A 20,733-nucleotide genomic window follows, 5' to 3' on the forward strand; every position below is an offset into this window, starting at 1 on the left:
TTTATTCCATGACTTAACGTCCTCTCTACCACAGGCTTTGATGCTGGCTCAGTCCTGTGCCTCCCTGCCCTACTTCCCCCACGTCATGGAACTGATGGTGCACGTGGTGCTGGAGGAAGAGGCCACGTCGCGGGAGCCCATCCCCGACCCTCTGCTGCCCACCGTGGCCAAGTTCATCACCGAGTTCCCCCTCTTCCTCCAGACCATCGTCCACTGTGCCAGGAAGACGGAGTACGCCCTGTGGAACTACCTGTTTGCCGCCGTGGGAAACCCCAAAGATCTGTTTGAGGAGTGTCTCATGGCCCAAGACCTGGACACAGCAGCCTCCTATCTGATTATACTGCAGGTAGAGACACGATGACTCTGCATGTTCATGATCAGTTAGCTGTTCAGAGCATAATGCAGCGATGATCAGACATCTTTTGCCTATTTAGCCTATTAATAACTATAACAAAGTCTCATTTCTAGTGCGAGCACAAATTAATTCATTGTGATACCTGACTTAAAACTGTTCAGGGCGTCATGCTATCAAAGAAAGCTCACAGTCTCCATCTGTCTCCATTTCTGCTCCTTCTCTCTCTGTGAAGAACATGGAGGTTCCAGCAGTGAGCAGACAACACGCCACTTTACTCTTCAACACGGCACTCGAGCAGGGCAAGTGGGACCTCTGCCGGCACATGATCCGATTCCTCAAAGCCATCGGATCTGGGGAGATGGATACTCCTCCCCCAACACCCACCACTCAGGTAGAGAACTTTCAATAATCTCTACAAACATTTATTTCCTTTGTTTGACACTTTTCTTTGACTAGCTCTATAGAAATCAGTCAGCAATCCGTTGGAATCTGTCCAACGTTTTTTATCTCAATTGTGTTTTTATTCATCAACATTGAAAATGCCACCTTATTGTTTTCCCTAATCCACAAAACCTGAAAAAAGTGGAATAATATGGTATAAAATACGTCATTTAATTCCTATCCATTTGCCATGTCGATTCCTGCTTTAAAACAAGTACCAATGTATTCATTCCTGATGTTTTAAATACTAACAACTATTCAAAAAGCAGACGATCAAAGTGACTAAATGCCATTTTATAACAATTCAACATAAAGAGGCAACTCAAAGAAGTGCAGAACAGGCATCAATTTAGTCGGTAGTAATCTGTCCTTGATCAAGCTAGTCTGAAACACTTTACACTCTAACATGAAAGTTGAACTGTGTGTCTCTGTGTTTAGGAACCCAGCAGCTCAAGTGGCGGTTTTGAGTTCTTCAGAAATCGCAGCATCAGTTTGTCGCAGTCAGCGGACGCCATCGCTACGGGGAAGTTCAACCTGCAGAAGACCTTCAGTATGCCCTCGGGACCCTCGGCTAAAGGGTAGGGACACACGGGGTATGTTTTCTTCAAAATGTCCTCACAGCAACATCTAAATTCTTCTTCTCCTTCTTCCTGTGTTCTTCCTGTCAGTCGGGAGGTGGACTGTGCGGAGAACATGTACATCGACCTGATGCTGTGGCGTCACGCCCGCCACCTCCTGGAGCAGGTCCGCCTCCGAGACCTGGGATGCTTCTCCGCACAGCTGAGCTTCGAACTCATCGGCTGGTTGTGTCGGGAACGGAACCGCGTGGCCCGGGTCGAGGACTTTGTGTCTGCGTTGAAGCGACTCCATAAGGACTTCCTCTGGCCCTTCCCTGTTATCCCCGTGGGAAGCATCAGCTCGCCTCTGAAGAACGGACGCTGTCGCCCAGGTGAGCGAGACACGATCGAGGCAACACAGGAGCTGTCTGGGGAAACTTGACAGTTTTTAGGTTTTATTAAGGGTCCCCTATTTTAGTCTTTTTCATCAATATATTATAGTTATCGGTTATATATAAAACATGTCTCTGAAGTGTTTGGTCAAAACACCAAACGGATCATTGCAGCATCCTATAATCCCCTCTGTTTCAGCCCTGTTTCCAAAGTGCTGATTCTGTCTTTTACTTTAGATGAAAATAAGGAGCCCCTCCCCACGCCGCTCTGAGAGATATTTGGTTAAAAAGAACACAATGTTGCTCTAGGAGGAGATTCAGGTGATAAGGTGGGGGGGGGGTTACCTTGGTTGGTGATTGGCTAATGGTTACACAACCCAAAAAAACATTATGACATCATAAAGTGGCCAAAATCTGATCAGCTCACTTTCAGACAGGATTTTGAGAGAAGGGAATGAATCTTTGTTCCTGAAACGTTCAGAATGTCTTCACACAGAGGGGACACATGTTTATGTTTTAAAATACATGAAAAAGTGGGTTTAGCATAATAGGTGACCTTTAACATGAACCTCTGCTTCCCCAGTTAGCAATACTCTCAGCTCTATCCTAATATTTCATGTTGTGTTTTTGTTGTTTCCTAAGCGCTGAGCACTCGGCTGTTGAAGTCTCAGTCGGCTGACAGTCTGCTGAACAGCGACATGGACACGGAGCCCCTTCAGGTGGACAACACCAGCCACAGCTGGCTGGACAGGCTGGAGGACAGAGCCAAGGACATGGACACAGCCTCCTCCGCCCACTCCAACCAACACTCCCCACAGACACACGACGCCATCCTGTCTCTGCTCACCAACAAAGGTAAACAACAGTTACTAACAGGAGAAGTATTTAAATGAATCCCCATTTCCTCTCTTAACCCTTCTCTTTCTCTCCCCTCTAGTGGAGGAGTACAGCGTGGGCTCGGCCACAGACCTGACGGAGACCAGCTCGGTGGTGGATGGTGATTGGATGATGGTTGATGAGAACTCGTCCACTCTGAGTCTCAGTCAGGCCGAGTTGGAGCACATCTCCATGGAGCTGGCTAACAAAGGCCCGCACAAGTCACAGGTGCAGCTCAGGTGAGACCCTAAACAACACTAACTTTGATCCAATGTAAATCATAAGCCTGTATTTGACAGCGGTGCCTCTCTTCCCCTTCAGGTATCTCCTTCATGTGTTTATGGAGGCGGGCTGTCTGGAGTGGTGTGTGGTGATTGGTTTGATCCTGCGGGATGCCAACGTCATAAAGCAGGTGATCTGCTTCCTGGACAGCCCCGAGGTCCCCCAGGAAACTGTGCAGAGCATCCGGAACGGCCTATTGGCTGTCGACTCGTGGGTGTCCACTAACTGGTGGGTGTAACTTTGAAGTGTAATGAAATAGGTACTTTTACATAGAAAGCATCATTTTTGGAATCAGAATATAAGTGATTAGTAGCCATTATGTGATGAACTCTACAGCATTGGTTAAGGCAGCTGTGAACACAAACATGGAATAAGTGTTTTAACACTCTGGATGTTTGTGATGTGAGATTCAAGCTTAGTTTCTTTAGAGCACATTTTAAAACAACAGAGGTTGACCAAAGTCAAACATCCAACAATGCAATGTATAGGAAATCTTAAAACATAACAAAAATAGATACAACCAGAACAGTGAACATTTCCCCGTTGTGAGACTTGTATATAGTTTTCTTGTCTTAACAATGACAGTGGCGTGTATAAAACAAAATGAGGGCAAATTCATTCATAAATATATATCAGAGTATTCATTTGTGCCCATTTTTCAAATAAATTAAAGTTGGAAACATTTTCAAACTAATCTTAGTTCATTTAAAAAGCCCAATCACTTAGTTGCATATCAAATCTTTTTATAAGCAATCTGAAGCTTCTGTTTTAAGGCATGAGCTGCAAACTAAATGAAGTAAACCCTATGGAGAGCTGTGATGAAGGCTGTTGTGTTTCTAGCAGTATCAAGAATCATTGACCTACATTGGATAGATGTTTCCAACTTATAACTGAACTTAAGAGGCAATAATCCTCACCTCTAGTGAGCGGCCCAGCCCTTCATATATTTTTCTGTATGTGGCCCTCGGTGAAAAAGGTTTGGACACCCCTGTGTTGGAACAATCCAAAAAGGGTAGAAAATGTACCCACTTTAACCTCTTTCCCTCCTCACTCTCATCCTTTCTCCAGCTTGGGCTACAAGCCCTTCCTGAGCCTGATCCAGCCCCAGCTGCAGGACCTGATGGAGGCGGCGGTGGAGGCGGTGCAGCCCGAGGCCTTCCAGCCCACCAGCCAGAGCTCCAAGCTGGGCGGCTCCGAGGGTCCGGGAGGGGCCGCGGCGCCCCGGGCGGAGGACATCCGAGGAGTAGCGGCTCCTCTGGGCCTCGCCCTGCCCTCCCTGGAACCCCCGGGAGGGTTCCCCCGTCCCCCCTCTGCGGACTGTCCCCCCGAGCAGACGGAGGAGCAGGGGAAGGAGGAGGGGGCCTACGACTGCACCCTGTCATGAAGCCAGGAGCCTCCTCTGGACTCACACCTGTGACGGAGGGGGGCGCAGCAGGGGCTGGACTGGAAATATACTCGTGTGTGTGTGTGTGCGTGCGTGCGTGCGTGCGTGTGTGGAGAAAGTACCTCTCCTGCAGGTTCTTACTTCAGTCAGTATTATCCACTCTTCAGATGTACCCCCCTGTGGATACCGAGCTACAAAGCAGACATCTCACAGACCATAATGTGCTGTTAGACAAAAGCCACCTATCAGGTGTGTGGAAGCTGTGGACCAGCACATTTCATTTGTTCAAATTCCAAGACAAATATTCTGTGTGCGTAGCTTTTCTTTGACACTCAAGTTCAACTGGAGGCTTTGGAACGTTTTATTTGTTTCACTGTCCAGACAAGAAGCTCCATTGTTTCCTTTGGTGTAATGTGTGCAAGAATCAGTTCACAGACGAGCCCGGAGTGTGTTAGCATCATGCTACATCGCCTAGCAAAACGTAGAACAAAAAACCATTTACAGGAAGTGTGACTGAGCACACAGCGTGCACGAGGTGTTTCATACTTTCATACCTCATATGATTTAAAAATATTTTGTGATACCTTTTTCAATAATGTAACAGTGTACAAAATAACATTATTTTTCTATCCATTACACCTCGTCCTTCATGAGCCTCCCCTTAGAAGCATGGTATGAATTATTTGAGAAGTGGTGCCCTGAGCATTTCTCAGAATACGATCGCGGATTAGTTTCCAAACACATTTCGTACACCACCTTTGCTGATACCAGACCCAAATATGTCCGAGTGCGCTGTCTGATATTCTTCACGTGTTCCAGATGTAAGACAACAATCAGAGCAGTGTTGAGCAGATTTTAAAGCGCCATAAAAACCAAATGATGTGATATGTTCTCCAGCTTTTAAACACACATTTGGGTTTAAGTGTCCGTCTAGGAGATGAGAATGTGTTTCCTTTCATCAGCGAGGCAGATTTTGTGTTATTAAATCCATCCTACTCTGAAGACTTCATGCTTCCTTCCCTCAGCAGCAGTGTTAACAGTCAGTATCATTTTTGAAGTGAGAATGGTTGCATTGGCTATGTAATGGAAGAATTGTAATTTGACTCGTCTTTCTTTCACACCTCCCTGAACCTCTAAGACTATGAATTCTGGTTTGTGTACCACATTGTATTGAGAATGTGTCGACTTGCTTGGTGACTCATCACATGCAAATAGATTTTAATCGTATTAGTCTTCATTTATGGTATTATTTATTGGCATTATAGCTGCCTCTGAATTTTGCTCGGTTTGTTTTTACTGACTGATAACAAACTTGTCCCCCTTTAATGAAATCAAACTCGTATTGGCTCTCTACCGCAGGAACTAAACGGTTCATCAGTCAGTATTATATTGTGCAATGTATCGAAATGTTACTCAGCTTTATTTTTGTATGTTCTTTTCCCCAGCTTTTACTGACCATGATAGACCAAATTATATTTTATAGATACCTTTTAGCTCTCTTGTAATGAGATGAGTCGGGTGTCGTATCTGTATGAAATTCTTCAATGTATGAATTTCCTGTTTTGTTCAAACACTCACAAAAGGGCAGAGTGATGAACTCAACATAACCCCCCCCCCCCCGAACAAGTGTACAGCAACACTACGCTGCTCCGCTGTGCGCTTTACTTGAAAAACGGTAGCACGACGAACCAAAGACTTGACGTCCAGAGGCCTTCTGCTCCCACCGGTTGCTTCAAATCGAGTGTCTCACAATGCAAAGGGGAGACAACAAAAACACCCGCCCCCCTCCCCTCTCTTCAGAAACTAACCATTGATGCTCAAACTCATTCTGACGAGACAGTTTCCTAGGGAAATGATGAATACTGCAGATGTTTTCTGGTTCCCTTCTCTGCAGGTGGGCAGGTCATGGTACTCTAGGTGCACCCCCCCTCCGTGTACAGTTTAAATTGTTGCCTGATTCTTGAGTAGATTTGTTTTCTTTCTTTTTTTCTGGGGCATCGGCTGCAAACGTACTCTCTTGTACATTTGCCTTTTCTACTCATGTTTGGTTTTCTACTTCATTTTTTTTCCTTGTACATAAAGACCAATAAATTATTTTTAAAAATGATGAGTGGCCTGTGTTTCTCCTGTTTGTGTTTACATGTGATATGAGTTACTGAATTAATAACAATAAAACCAGTTGTCTTATCTGTAAAGCTTGATTCTAATTTCTGGTATTGGTCACATGACATGGAGGCTATTGAAAGATGAACCGAGTTTAAAAAGGACAATACAACCAACAACAATATTGTAATAAGCGTTTTTAATGCTGTACAGGTGCTAATTTAATTCAAGCTTTTTGCATAAGATCAAATCATCCTGTCCAATCAACATGGATACCCTGTCACCAGATCAATCCCGTCATATCAATCAGTTCATTACAATTGACTGACAAATATGCAATTTTAAAAAAAAAAGCAGTTCAAGGAGTTATTGAACATTTCAAATAAATCACAAAAATGAACTAAATCAGTTTAAAAAAAAACAACATTCATTTAACAACAGTTAGAGAAGTAGGCATGAGTGATGTTGGAACAAAAGCGTTAATTTGAACATCTTTTAAAAAATAAGGACATCCAGTTTCCCTCTGTCCCAGAATAGATGTCAGTACATTGTGTGATGAAGGTAAAGCTACATCCTAGTGTGATGTTACTCCGCCTCTCAGTCTAAACTGAGTTACATTAATATATCAGATTCTGTTGCAAACTATTTCAAATCACTGTTTAATTTATGTTAAGCTCTCTCTGTATCTTTACTCTCACAGTGGGAGCGTCAGGGGAGCCGTTTCACAGCGTTTTATATCGAGACGTCTTTCATCTGTGTCCGACGTTTACAGCAGTTCCTCCTGTGGTCGGGCTTTTATTGAAACGAACGGACCTCTTGTCGGTCATTACCCGCCAACACATATAACTCTAAACACATCTTGAAATGGTCAGACTCTGAAGGTCGTTTGACAAACTGTTATCTTGTTGGAAATATGAAGCTCAGAACATTTGGGGAAAAAAATCTTGTTTCCATGTTTTCCTTCAGTGTCTAACAAAATCACTATATGACTTTTCCACAGATTATTAGAAAATAACCATTTAAACTTGTTAATAAAGCTTTTCCTCCCGGAGACGCTCTGCATATTCACTTTCAATAAAACAGATTTAGATCAACTCAAGTCACTTACATAAGCATCTACGCACTGATGTGTCTCTCTGTTGAGGTTCGGGGAGAGCAGCACTGAGTTAACGCAGCAGCAGCAGCATCTGTTACACACATTTACATTACTGCCAACTCCTGTCCATGGGTTTGACTTGCTTTCACTGCTGTAGTATCTGGGGTTAATGGCTAAAACGCACACAAAACACAGATATGGTCCTATTAGGATTGACAAAAAGAAACAAACGTGATGAGTAGAATCAAATCTCTTTCACCGGCCAATTACAACAAACTATTCCTACAATACAGTCTAAGTGAATTCATAACAGAAGAGGTCTGATGTGTTTAGTTAGTTATAGGGACACTGAGGACAGATGTGTCACCTGCTCTCACACACAGATGGAGTTAGAGTACGTTAAAGACGTGTGCATAAGAGAAGGAGCAGAGTAGGACCGTTAACTGCCGAGTGTCGTCTAAGGCTGGGATGGATTTAAGTTTAAACTCTCCAACAGCATAAAAACAGTGCGGCACCTGATAGCTTTAAAAACCACTGAGTCGTTGGTGTCCACGACAGTAAACAGTTTGTGTCGTTGAAGCGAAATGTTAAGGCCTCCTTCATGTCAGCATGTCGGAAAACATGGATCACAACGACATGTGTACACAAAGCGGACAAAAGACGAGTTTTTCTCCCACGCCTTTACAACCCGATGTCACATTGAGAGGGAGTCAAACTTTAGACAAGCAACAGTGGACATTGTTGTTTGAACAGATTCCTCAGTGGGGGACGGTCACTTGATAACAGATGCGATTTAACCGACTGCAGAAATCAGAGGTAACTGCAGATCATCATAACGGTGCTAAATAATCTCTCTAAAATGAATTGGCTAAATCATTCCCATATGTTCAACAGTCACATTCAAACCACGACACGAGGACAATAAAAGCTGTTATCACAAAGTATGGATCACTGCTGAGGTAGCGGTGACACTCAAGGGGCCAGTATACTCCCTCAGACGGCTTGTTAGGTGGTGGTGAAACAGCTCCGTGAAGCCCCTCCCCCACACCTGTTCATTTCTAGAACTTTCCGAAACCAGCATTAACAACCACTTTGCACTTAAATGACCGATGTTACGGTGATCCTTGAACCTTCCTCTAGCTTTATTGGCACTACAATTTGCGTCACTTTTCACATGAGCGACCAAGTGCAACACGCAGAGTGCATTTCCTCCGGGAGAGATTGACCTTTACCCCCGTGTGTAATCTCTCCAGTCACTGCGCCGCTTCTCTTCAAGTGTGACCCGGCCCTGAATGTACCGTGGTGCTGTCAGGGGCCGGCTATCTGAAGGAGCAAGTTGTGGTACTTAGGCTCTAGATGGAAAGGCTCCACATGAGATGAGTGAACTATGTGAAATATTAGCAATACACACACAAGATAAGATACTGCTAAGAGCTGTCGGCAGCAGCACCGATGTGAACGTTTAAATGATTGAGGGCATCTACATTTAATTGACCCTTAAATAAAACCTATATAACTGCTTTTGGTGATGCCTAATGTCTGTTATTTCCCAATGACCTCAGAGGGTATTTTCTGTAGATAGTGATGACATTTGGTAACAATTATAGTTTGGAGTTGGTTGGCTTTCCGGCCGCTCACCCTCAAGGCCCCGGGGAATAATGCTAGTCACGGGACATTCAGACTGCCCCTGTTTCCCTGGGAGTTCTCATCAAGACCATTTCAACACAAGTTAGCTTGATCCCACCCGGGTGAAACATTAAGACTTATATCGCCCTCTGCACAGACTCCCCAGGAAGGCTGCTCCTTTAAAAAGGACACATTGACATTTTGATTCTAGTCAGCTGTTGCCAGCTCTCTAACAGTTAACGCATATTGTTGGCGTTCCTCATGTAAACACAGCGGTACGACTTGCTAATCAGTGGTGCTACTGAGGAGTTAAAATGAGTAATTTCACTGTTAACAGAAAAACGATTTGCTCAGAATATAATATAAATGTTGGTGAAAAGCAACTTTCAAATTGTCAACGTTTCCAGTCAAAGTCAGTGAAAGGGTCAAACAGTTCCATCGGTATGTATCTACACCTACAGTGGTTCTACAGGTAGTGTTCATTCCTGCATAGGAAGCCTGATGTAATCTGAGGGGTTAGCAGGGGAAGTGGTTATTCATTCAGGAGGAATGGGCGAGGAAGGAGGCATGAGGGAAAGTGAGGCGGAGGAGGGTGAGATGAATCGAGTAAAGCAAAGGCACGACAGATTGATTAAAAAAAAATAAAAAAGGAAAACGGAACCCCTTTGTTTCGCTAACCCAGGAGAGAGCACGAGGCTTGTGTTTGTAAGCTCTCTGATAGGCTTACCTCTGCCGTGTCTCCGCGCCTCCTCCTGCTCCGTTAGCTATAAGCCTGCTGACACAGTGATGGGGGTCTCTCAGGGAGCAGGAGTGTGTTAGAGTGTCAGAGAGGAAAGGCGCCCGGGCTGGTCCTCAGTATTGTTCCTTTAAAATCAGTTTGTATGTCTCAGGGGGGGACCTTTGACCCTCAGCTCTCCTCAGCACCGTCCTCTGCGATATGTGGCGTCCCTCAGTATCGGTACATGTCGTAGGTACTGACCCAAGACGAAGGAAAAGCCCATGAGGGAAACCTGCGGAGGACTTCCTCCAGCTGAGCAGTCCTACTGTCCTGTCCGAAGAAATAGTGGGTGGAGATGGCAACGGAGATCATCCCCTCGGGGCCTGAGGGGTCCGGGTCCCTGGGGGGCTGAGGAGGAGAAGGACAGACCCCTGGTTAACACAGTTACCATGTGAGAGGACCAGCAGTGATCCCAGGCCTTAAGAAAAGAACACCTTGTCTTTGGCTTAGTTACGCTGCATGTGTTTGAGCTTATGCAACGGATTTCAAAAGAGTCTTTAAAAGGTCATGGAGTTTGTCTCAACAATTGGTCAAATGAAGTTTAAAATTGGAAGTTTAAAGGTTCTCCCATGACAGCAGCCCAGCTGTGTCCTGCCAGGAGCTAATCTCCTACAGACATCACTGAAGCGAAGGTATTCAGAAATGCAGAGATGTGAGGAATGAAAGGAATGACATCAAAACAAAACTCAACATCTGTCTAAATACTACACTGTCAAAGGTGCAGCAGTGCCTGGTGATTTACAGAATGTTGGAGGCAAGGAAAACAGTGTTCAAATAATAGTTTGGGTATTTTGTTGTTGGGCATAGGAGCTGGTTAGGTTAGCTTAGCATACATACAGGGAAGAGGGGTAAAGAACCAGCCTGGCTCTGTCTAAAAATAGAAGCCACTGTTATCAATTATTTCCTTTAAATACACAGGTTATAACCAATTCATAAAAAAACATGTAATTTAACATTTAGAAAATGAGTCTGTGATATAAAAATGTTCTGCCAAAAAAATGTCAATGCAATTTATCTTCAAAACCCAAGCCAACAGATGGCAATGACTAACAGATTATATTCTCTTACCAAAAATAGAAAGCAGTTTGAGCAAAAAAATATGAAAACAACACCAATATAAAATGTTATTGCACAATGTGTACAGACTCTTCTCGGGCTGCAGGCAGTACCTGTATTTCAAACCAGAAGGTCCACGAGGGGGCGTCGAGGCCTCGAGAATAGAACACAAAATATTCTCCACTCAGATCGAACTGAGGCGTCCCGTCTCCGAAGGACCACGTGGAGAGGCCGGCTCCTCGATGGGGCATCAGATACAGGGACATGTGACTGGGGCCTGCACGTAAACACAGACACATCAAGATCAGCCAATTGAGAAATGAATGCATCCCATTATTGATAGTTTATATCCGTGACAGTGGTTATACTTTATTGGTTACAGCAGAACCGCTTGGCACCAGGGACCTAAACTGAAATGTAAACAAAGACTTAATACACTATAATAATGAAAGCATATCACATGCTGTTCCTCTGCAAAGGGTTTTTATGGCAAGATGGACTTGTTCCAATGTTCTTACGGTGCTCTTGAACATCAACATTTCTATGACAACTTGGTAAACTTGACCTGTAGACGAAGGTTTGTTTTAAAGCTCTCAAGCAGCTACCGAATGGACCTCGGATAAAGTCATTTTTCATTATGTTAACAAGATCAAAGTTGACCTTTCAATCAATAACTTCATGTCTTAAATATCCCTGTGCAGACATCGTCTCAGTGCTGATGTAAACTCTCCACCTCATTTTATGTGTAACCAGATATTTTGTGTGTGCCCAGTCAGCCTGTCTGAATATGCTGCCGTCATCAGGGAGATTCTCTGCACTAATCCTCTGACTCAAGTTCAACTCAAGTCACATGACATTGGGGCTTTTTTATCGTGTCTCTTACCCCTGCCTGCAGGTCCTTAGAGCAGGGGTGTCAAACTCAATTTCATCGCGGGCCACATTAGCATTACGGTTGCACTCAAAGGGCCGGTTGTAACTTTCAATCTCAATCTTTATTTATTTATATTGCACATTTAAAACCACCTCAGTTGACCAAAGTGCTGTACAGGGAACACATATAAAAGAACACAATGGGAGTAAAATAATAAAAGGATAATTAAAAACAAGATAAAAAGCACAATAACTAGAAACATATAGAAACACATACAAATATCAAAATGTTATGTTCAACTAGTATTAAAATCCAGTGCAAAACTTTAAGACTATATATAAATATATATACATAAATATTTAATATATATAAAATAATGTATTATATTACATTATTGCCTCTGCATTGGATTATTATGGGATAGGGTAATAACTTCATAATTAACTACATCTGAAAGCAGAAGTCTATGGCAAATAATTGCAAATCTCTTCAGTGTGCACGTCATAGAATGAGATGCATTGTGGGACATGTAGTTTATGTGCAATGTGCTTCTGTAAAGCGGCATTCAACCATGTAATAAACATATGATATTCTTTGCAAGCTCTTGCGGGCCACATAAAATGAAGTCGAGGGCCGGATTTGGCTCCCAGGCCTTGAGTTTGACACCCCTGCCTTAGAGGAATGTGTGTTCTTGGTGTCGTATTTGTGAAGATCTGATTACATTAAGTGCTCCTGACCTTTCACACTGAAGGTCATCTTGACCGTCCCCCAGCTGGTCTCCTCTCTGGACAGCAGGCTGAACTCCACAGGAGAGCTGGGAGACACTTCTGGAGCAGGGAGGTACCAGTTCTTCCTGGAAATGCAATCAAAACACTTTAAGGATTAATATGAAATATGAAAATCAACATGAAGTCCATTCACAATTCAACAAAACAAAGTGCAGGGAAACAGCGCATTCAGCTAAAAGCATGTTTTATGCATTACTGACTTGCTGAGGAACTTGACGGGCAGGAACCAGGGGTAACCGCAGAAGGGCCGGTCCTCGCGGCAGCTGGTGCGGATGCTGTCGTTGATGTCGGGGATGTGAGGCGTGATGTGCTGGATGCCTGTGTAGTCAAAACTGTTGATCCACAGACCTGAGTCCCGGCTCTCCACCTGGCCCTGCAGGTTGTGGAAGGTCCGCGTCGTGTGCTGAGAGGGAGGGTGGAGGAAACAAAGGTTTCATGTACTTTGAAGGGAGACACTACAGGTGAATATGGTCAAATGTTTACAAATAGATCAAATGACGAAACTTCCACAGTTTATTACTTAGTTTTAGAAATGTTGTATTTATATAGCCTAATGAGGAATTACCCAATGAATCTGCAGAAACAAATAGGTAAACTCTATTAAAATAAACACCTCTGTATTTGTAATGCATTCCTTCCAGTAGTCTGAAATCTTTTGGGAGTAAAATAGCCAAACCTCTCACATTTGACCAGTGCATGAAACAAATATATTTCTGCCTGTCATGTCCCTCCTGAGCTCTCTGTGATTTACATCAGCAAGAGGTGGAATCAGAGCACTTCTATCCAATCACTATATCTTGTTGAGAGATGTCATGGTGTGCCGTGTTCCAGTTACAAAAGAAACACGATGAATAGTGGCTTTGTATTTCACCTGCTGTCAACAAGAGATTTTAATCAGGCACAAAAAAATGTGTGGCCAAAGAAAAGGCCGAAAAAATGCAATTGAATGTTACTTTTTAAATGGATTTCCACCCAGTGAATAGAACATGAGTAATGTATGGGGGTTTTCAATATGCTTTCCTTAGCCAGTATTAGAATACATGTTTATGAATGAGTCTGAGGGCACATATTTGTGCTTCTGTGAGTGTGACTTCTAACCTGCAGGAAAACTCTTTTTGGCCTCGGGCTTTCTGGACTGGCCGAATAAGGAAAGAGGAAGCCACAGGACATCATCAGGAACGTGACGACGAAGACTGATGCCAGACCAGCCAGGATCCACTTAGTGCTCCGTGCCAAGTAGATGAAATGCAGCTGAGACACACAGGGAAACATAAGATGTTACGGGAAACAAATATGAGGATTTTTTTATGTTATGGTGGATTATTCATTTAAAAAGAATAGTTTCAGACAATAATCCAGTCTCGGGTGTCCCCCCACAGCCTGTGTCCAGCCGTTCGCGGACCGGTTGTCAATTTTAACTGGTTTAACTGGTATTTACTCACCAGGTAGCAACAGAGGCTAATTGTATTTAACAGCCTGAAGAAATACCAATATGCATCCAAAACATATTAACAACATTTAAAACCAGGATACAATTAAAACAAAAAAATCAGGACCGCTTTACAAATATTAATATAGCCTAATATAGGTGACAACAGTGGCTAATTGTATGTAACAGCCTGAACAAATAATAGAACAATATGCATCCAAAACATATTAACAAAGTTTAAAACCAGGATACAATTAAAACTAATTAGGACCACTGTACACATATTGATACAACTGAAATGTCAGTGAGATCCCTGGGCTTGTTTGCCAGCCATAATAACCTAGGAGTTGGCCAGATGTGTGTAAATTACTGTTCATGGTCATTTGAAAACAAATGCCGTTGTTGGACTGGACACGCCACGCAGAGCGCCACACACACACACACACACACACACACACACACACACACACACACACACACACACACAACACACACACACACACACACACACACCACACCACACACACACACACACACACACACACACACACACACACACACACACACACACACACACACACACACACACACACACACCACACACACACACACACACACACACACACACACACACACACACACACACACACACACCTTTGTGACCGGACATTTCGTAGCAGCCTGCAGTGGGGAACACAGTGAAGGCGGTGTGTACACGCTGGTGCTGCACTTCTCAGAGGCTGCCTCCTGATGCTGCAGCCATTTCATGAAGTGAAGGAGATTTTACAAATAAAAAAAAATAGCCCTACACCCCGGGCCGCAATTTCCTTAAAATGAAGTCCGAGTTCGAAATATATCTCAAACTCAAATAATGTATGCACTGCCATTTCCCCACATAAACATAACAGTCTGCGATGAAACGGTTGTCTCCTGTGTGCTCCACTTCCTATTGGCGCACCGGTAACTTTCTTTGGGCACGAGAGGCTGAGACCTTATGCTAACCAATTTTGATTTATTTTGTATGTAATAATATGACTGGTATAGGTGCGAAAATGTAAAAAGAAAATTCAATATTTTTTTTTATAAAATATTTTTATATATTTATAATTCTGCAAATATTACAATAAACTCACAGCTATTTCGCGGCCCGGCAGTAACACCTCCGCCGCCCGGTACCGGTCCGCGGACCGGGGGTTGGGAACCCCTGCTCTAGAAGGCCCGCTAGTTAACTGGTTCGAGACAGAGGATCTAGATCAGGGATGGGCAACTTTGATGGTGGTGGGGGCCACATCATTGATGTACTGGCCACCAGGGGGCCGCAGATTCACTTGGAACACACACACACAACAATTCCATGTGTTGTATGTAATTATAAACAAATATACTAAGTCTGACATCTTCATTGACATTTTACAATCAAAAGGGAACATCCCCAAAAAATGGGAACATCTTCTAATAAACTCACTAAACAAATATCAGTTCACAGAAATGTTATTTCATTTTTACAAGTGGCATGTTTGTATTGAACAGGTTATTAAACAGTGGAATAAAACTATTTTAAACTATTGGAAAGCACGGAAAATGTGTGTGTATTGAGATTAACCATTAGATGACATACACATTAAGTCATGAACACTAACCCAGACATTAGTTGTCTAACTTGAACCTAAAACACTTGTAGCCAGTCTCTGCATTCCCCTTATTCCACAATAAGGGGAATGTCAACACAGACACCTGTCAGCCCGCACTCTGCTGTTCCTCAGCGCCACTCCCCCTCCCTCCCGCTGAAATTATGAATGAAAAGCGTAGTAATCATAGATAACACGGCAGGGTCCGTGACAGTTTGTTTTCATCTGATTTCAAATAAACAAAGTCTTGGTTTTAAGAATATTAAACTTGTTTCGCCAAATTCAGATGATAAAAACAACTTTTAAGCTTGTAAAGGCATAATTACAAGAGGCAACTTAACGTCACAGCAGGCATAACAACAGCCGGTGTTTCTTGTGAGGGTTTCCCCGGGAAACAAACACAATACACACAAATGCATCACAGATTATTTTGTGGTATTTGAAATCATCTACGCAGCTCGCGACGTAACTAGGAGTCTAGTGGACGGTATCAGTACTACAAGTAACAAACATTTTTCTTATCAATTACGTTGTTTATAAATTAATCTGAGGGCCGCAAAAAGAGGAGGTGGGGGCCGCCATTTGCCCATCCCTGATCTAGATGAATGCGACGAAGCAATTCATGCCGTTTTATTGTTTTTAACGTTGAAATGACAAGTGCAACAGGTGAAGATGAAGTTGTTGCGGAATTGTTGTTTTCACAAATAGAATAAAGGTTTCACAAATCTGAAACGGTGTTATAAAGAATCTTTAGCCTCTCTGGGATAATCCAGTCCAGATTTGATGAGACTAGGTCTAGTGGTTTTAGATCAGGACCTGGTCTAATGTGGTCTATATGTAAAAAAAGCGCTGAAATCTCCCTTTTTGTATTTTCACAAATAGAATAAAGGTTTCACAAATCTGAAACTGTGTTATAAAGAATGTTTAGACTCTCTGGGATAATCCAGTCCAAATAAATCGGCTATGCAGCGATTTAAGAGGTTCAAACACGGAGGATTGTTCGCTCAGCGCTGTAAATTAAATGTCCCTTAACTTTCCCCTTAACTGCCGAATCGGATGCTCTGAATCGGAAGCCAACTTCAGCGTCGTGTAGGTTTGCTTATCTGTAGGCAAATAATGTCTGTCAATAAATTGTTTAAACAAAACTTTGCTACCAGATTTCTACCAGTCAGTGCTTACACTCCCCAATAGTACTTTTCCCTTTTAGTTCAGATAGTTCCTGGGAGTTTGCGTTCACACCAAAAAGAGAACTTAGTTCATGAGAAATGTCCCCCCCTTTTTAGTCCCTGCTAGAGAGCAGGTACTTTCCTGGGGAGAAAAAAGTTCCCATTTCTGATTGGCTGGGCGAATTGCAAATCACGCCCAGTAAAACTCTGAAAAGTTTTGTGAAGCCGCCTTTGTATTTGCTGGCATTAGCATTATTAGCATTAGCCCAGCGCACCAACGGAGAGAGACTAATTTATGGCAACACAAAAAAAAACCTAGGAGCGGTGGAGTGATGAGGAGGTGTCGGCGTTCTGGCGATTTACTCGGAAGGCTTCAGTAGAAGCTGCTGGCCAGTCCCCAACTCCGGGGACTTCGGGTGGCAGTATACGCCGTGAAGTTGTTTGTGGCCTGCCAGACAGTAAACCCAAAGCAGAAGAAGAAGTGACATCAGCGACTTCATTTGCGTAATCTTCCCTCAGGGACTTATTCCGGTGTGAACGCGATCTGCTCTTTAGTTCCATGGGGGAACTAAGTGCTGGGAACAAAGTACGGAAAAGTACTTGGTGTGAAAGCAGCTAATGTGACCTCAAGGTGAATCTTCTGTAGAAATAAGATATATACCTTGTATTCATTGTTGTACACAATGTGGGAATACTCACAAAAAAGGAGGAGAGGAAGATGGTTGCCAGGGTGACGAGGGTGGCCATTACTACCTCAGGCGGTATCTCGGTGCCGCTGCGACCCATAATAGGTGTGAAGATCTCAAACACCACCCAGATGAGGAACATGAAGTGGACGTAAGGCAGCCCCAGGCCCAACAGATAGAGCACACTGTACTTCAGTGACGCTCCTGCAGGAAGAGAGAGGGAACAGTTGTTCAAATTAAACAGCCAAAGATCCGACATTAAAGAATATTTTGGCTGCCCTGTAGGTTTTTTTTAATGTCTTTATGTCTTTATCAGGATCCCCATTAGCACTAGCATGAGCATTGGCTATTCTTCCTGGGGTCCTCACACACACAAAACATACATACAACAACATTTTAAAAAACAGCTCATCATTTCATGCAATTTACGGTGCTGTATTAATTGAAAAGTAAAATGGTCATCCAGTTATCGCCATTCTAAGGCTACTTTTATATACTGAATATAAATGACTAACTGTTAACACTTCTGTATATGTATACTTATCTTAATGCATATATATATTTACTATATCCCTGTTTACATTGAAATCATTATTTTGTAATTACTGCTTGATATTAAATGTATAGACTATCATTATATTTGTATTGCTTTATCTTCTTTTCATTTATAATACATATTTACTTATTGCTAGTGAAAGCCTGAGACTTAATATTTGTTTTTCTAAAGATTGCTTTTATGTAATAGTTTTGTGTACGATGAACAAATAACTTTAATATTTTACTCAACTCAGATCTATTTTCCATTCAAATGTGTCCCAGTTTCTAGTAAATGATTCCCTATACCATTAAACATCCATTGTGAATAAAGTTGAGTTGAATGTGTACCTCTGTTTTTAAACTCTCGGGCCAGCAGCAGTCTGGTGGCCAGGGGGAAAGCCACCATGAGCATGGGGACATAGGCTGAGCACAGGCCCTGCTGGGTGAGCCACACCAGGCTGCAGCACCATAGCAACAGGCTCACGTCAAAGTAGAGATCGCCCAGCTCCACCAACCGCACACCCTGCAGGGAACACACACAACAGCGCTTTGATGTGTGTGGAATCAGCTGAGTGTATTAATATGCCAAAAAGAAAACTCTTGGGACTGAATTATGTTGACATAGAGGTATGCTAAAAAAATTGAGAATCGCACTCCTTGCTCATCACGTAAACAGCCTCATGTAGAATAACTCAGTGGAGGTTGTTTCATAGGTTACTGATATAATGAGGTCAGATCAGTCACTGCCTTGTATAAAAGCAAAATTCATCACAAATTATATTTATCTTTTTACAAATCACTGCGGAAAAGACAATCACTACCTCTGTTGTGGATGAACACCAAACAGGAACAATCAATACATTTGACTTCCTAGTTTCTACATGGGGAACTTTACACCATGGCCACAGTGTTCTGAACATCCAGATCACAGCGTCACTGAGAGGCCCTCGCCCTGCTCTTCATGGTGTTTTAGGTTGAATGATTTGGTAACCAGCTGTTATATAGAAAGCCCTCGTATACAAAAATAAATATGTACAGCAGTGTTTGGTCTTGCATCACTGCCACACAAATAAATCCCCAGTGGGAGCTTCGCACTGCAGATTCTTGTCTTTATTGATGTGGAGCTACATCCACACACAGTTCCAATTCAACCATTTGCATGTACTTTTGTAGGCAAAACTAATGTATGATTGAATCAGCTCTTACACTTGTGTTTTATTTCAGAGTGCAAAAGAAAATATTTAGCGATGAGCGGAAAGTGGACAGTTAGCTAAATTTAACTGATAAATGGGTGAAAATGATAGTTACAATTGTAAAATAGCTAAAAGTAAAGCATAAAGTTATGAAATAGTCAGGTAAAAGTAGCTTATGAATGGTTGGGAACATACAGCGTAGGCCACTGGCATTTCTTGAAAAACAAACCCACTATTACATCCACTTTAACATCATTTATAGGAAATTATATTCAGTTTAAAATCAATATCATCAATATAAATGAGTTAATTTGGAACATAATGATTGCTGTTAATGCAGCAATACATTACACTCAGGAAAGAAAGGTTTAGAAACCACAGAACCACAGTACAAAATGATCAGTAAGTAGACAAGCAATTTGTACAAATAAGTAGAGAGAGACAGCCTCTTGCTTGCTCGCGGGAGTGTCAGCCTCACTCGCTCGCAGAGTCTGTCTGCGCCAGCATGAATAGTTTGGGGCGGAGCCACTGGACTTTGATTGACAGCTGCCAGGAAACCTGGAGTTGCCAGGTTGGATAAATGCCTGAACTACCAAGAGCCGAGGAGTGACAGCAGCAAGATCAGTTGGACGAGATTAAATGGTAAAGATGTCCATAAAAAAACGTTGTATTCGTAAAGTGTACAGCTAATAATAAACAATATATTTTTGAGTGGGCTGTATCTGTCGAAAACTGCTAGCTACTGTCTGCTGTAAGCACCTCCCTTACGAAATGAACTATAAATGAACTATATATAGTATTACTATAGTATACTATAAGAATTGTATAGTGTCCCATAGTAAGTTTGTAGTATTTTTCACCAGCTATCGTATTACTATAGTTTTTTCTGTAGTGCCATTTTATTAGCTATAGTAGCCCTATAATATTTCAATAGTAATACTAGACCTTTGTAGTATTCCTATATTATTTTAAATAGTATAACTATAGTATAATATAGTGTTTCATAGTTGTTGTTTTTAAACACACTATAGAACACTCCTAGTAATAGCATGATATTGTCATATAAATGCATATTATTACTATAGTGTTTGTAAAAGTATTACTATAGTGTTTTTTTTGGTGTTTCCGGATTAAGACTATATTATTTTAAATAGTACTACTATAGTATAATATATAGTGTTTCTGTAGTTGTTTTTTGAACACACTATAGAACACTCCTATAGTAATAGTATGATATTGTCATAATGAATGCATATTATTACTATAGTGTTTGTAAAAGTATTACACTCCTAGAATGAATGTGTCAATTTTTTATATCAAATTAATTGAGATATATATATTAGCTGTACACTTTACGAATATAATAGTTTTTTATGGACAACTTTACCATTCAATCTCGTCCAACTGATCTTGCTGCTGTCACTCCTCGGCTTGGTAGTTCAGGCATTTATCAAACCTGGCAACTCCGGGCTTCCTGGCAGCTGTCAAT

The 20,733-nt window shown here is 42.3% G+C and overlaps 2 protein-coding genes across 3 annotated transcripts in view; one reads left to right on the forward strand and one right to left on the reverse strand.

Moving 5' to 3' along the window:
• Positions 1-6,394, forward strand: part of ric1 (RIC1 homolog, RAB6A GEF complex partner 1) — a 36,321-nt gene extending 29,927 nt beyond the window's left edge. For both annotated transcript variants that reach the window (XM_034095712.2, XM_034095713.2), the window contains exons 20-27: positions 35-346; positions 588-746; positions 1,235-1,374; positions 1,465-1,745; positions 2,388-2,600; positions 2,683-2,860; positions 2,943-3,131; positions 3,972-6,394. In XM_034095712.2, the coding sequence (XP_033951603.1) occupies positions 35-346; positions 588-746; positions 1,235-1,374; positions 1,465-1,745; positions 2,388-2,600; positions 2,683-2,860; positions 2,943-3,131; positions 3,972-4,287 (1,788 nt within the window). In that variant the 3' untranslated portion in view covers positions 4,288-6,394. The remainder of the gene's footprint in view (positions 1-34; positions 347-587; positions 747-1,234; positions 1,375-1,464; positions 1,746-2,387; positions 2,601-2,682; positions 2,861-2,942; positions 3,132-3,971) is intronic.
• A 180-nt stretch (positions 6,395-6,574) lies between these two features.
• The window catches only part of LOC117455962 (endoplasmic reticulum metallopeptidase 1), a 31,231-nt gene continuing 17,072 nt past the window's right edge, over positions 6,575-20,733 (reverse strand). The window contains exons 9-15 of the mRNA XM_034095636.2: positions 18,400-18,574; positions 17,528-17,718; positions 13,704-13,856; positions 12,806-13,008; positions 12,555-12,670; positions 11,060-11,223; positions 6,575-10,238 (exon numbers count right to left, since the gene is read on the reverse strand). Of these exons, the coding sequence (XP_033951527.1) occupies positions 10,062-10,238; positions 11,060-11,223; positions 12,555-12,670; positions 12,806-13,008; positions 13,704-13,856; positions 17,528-17,718; positions 18,400-18,574 (1,179 nt within the window). The 3' untranslated portion in view covers positions 6,575-10,061. The remainder of the gene's footprint in view (positions 10,239-11,059; positions 11,224-12,554; positions 12,671-12,805; positions 13,009-13,703; positions 13,857-17,527; positions 17,719-18,399; positions 18,575-20,733) is intronic.

This window comes from Pseudochaenichthys georgianus, chromosome 12 (genome assembly GCF_902827115.2).
Source record: "Pseudochaenichthys georgianus chromosome 12, fPseGeo1.2, whole genome shotgun sequence".
In the NCBI taxonomy this organism is placed as follows: Eukaryota; Metazoa; Chordata; class Actinopteri; order Perciformes; family Channichthyidae; genus Pseudochaenichthys; species Pseudochaenichthys georgianus.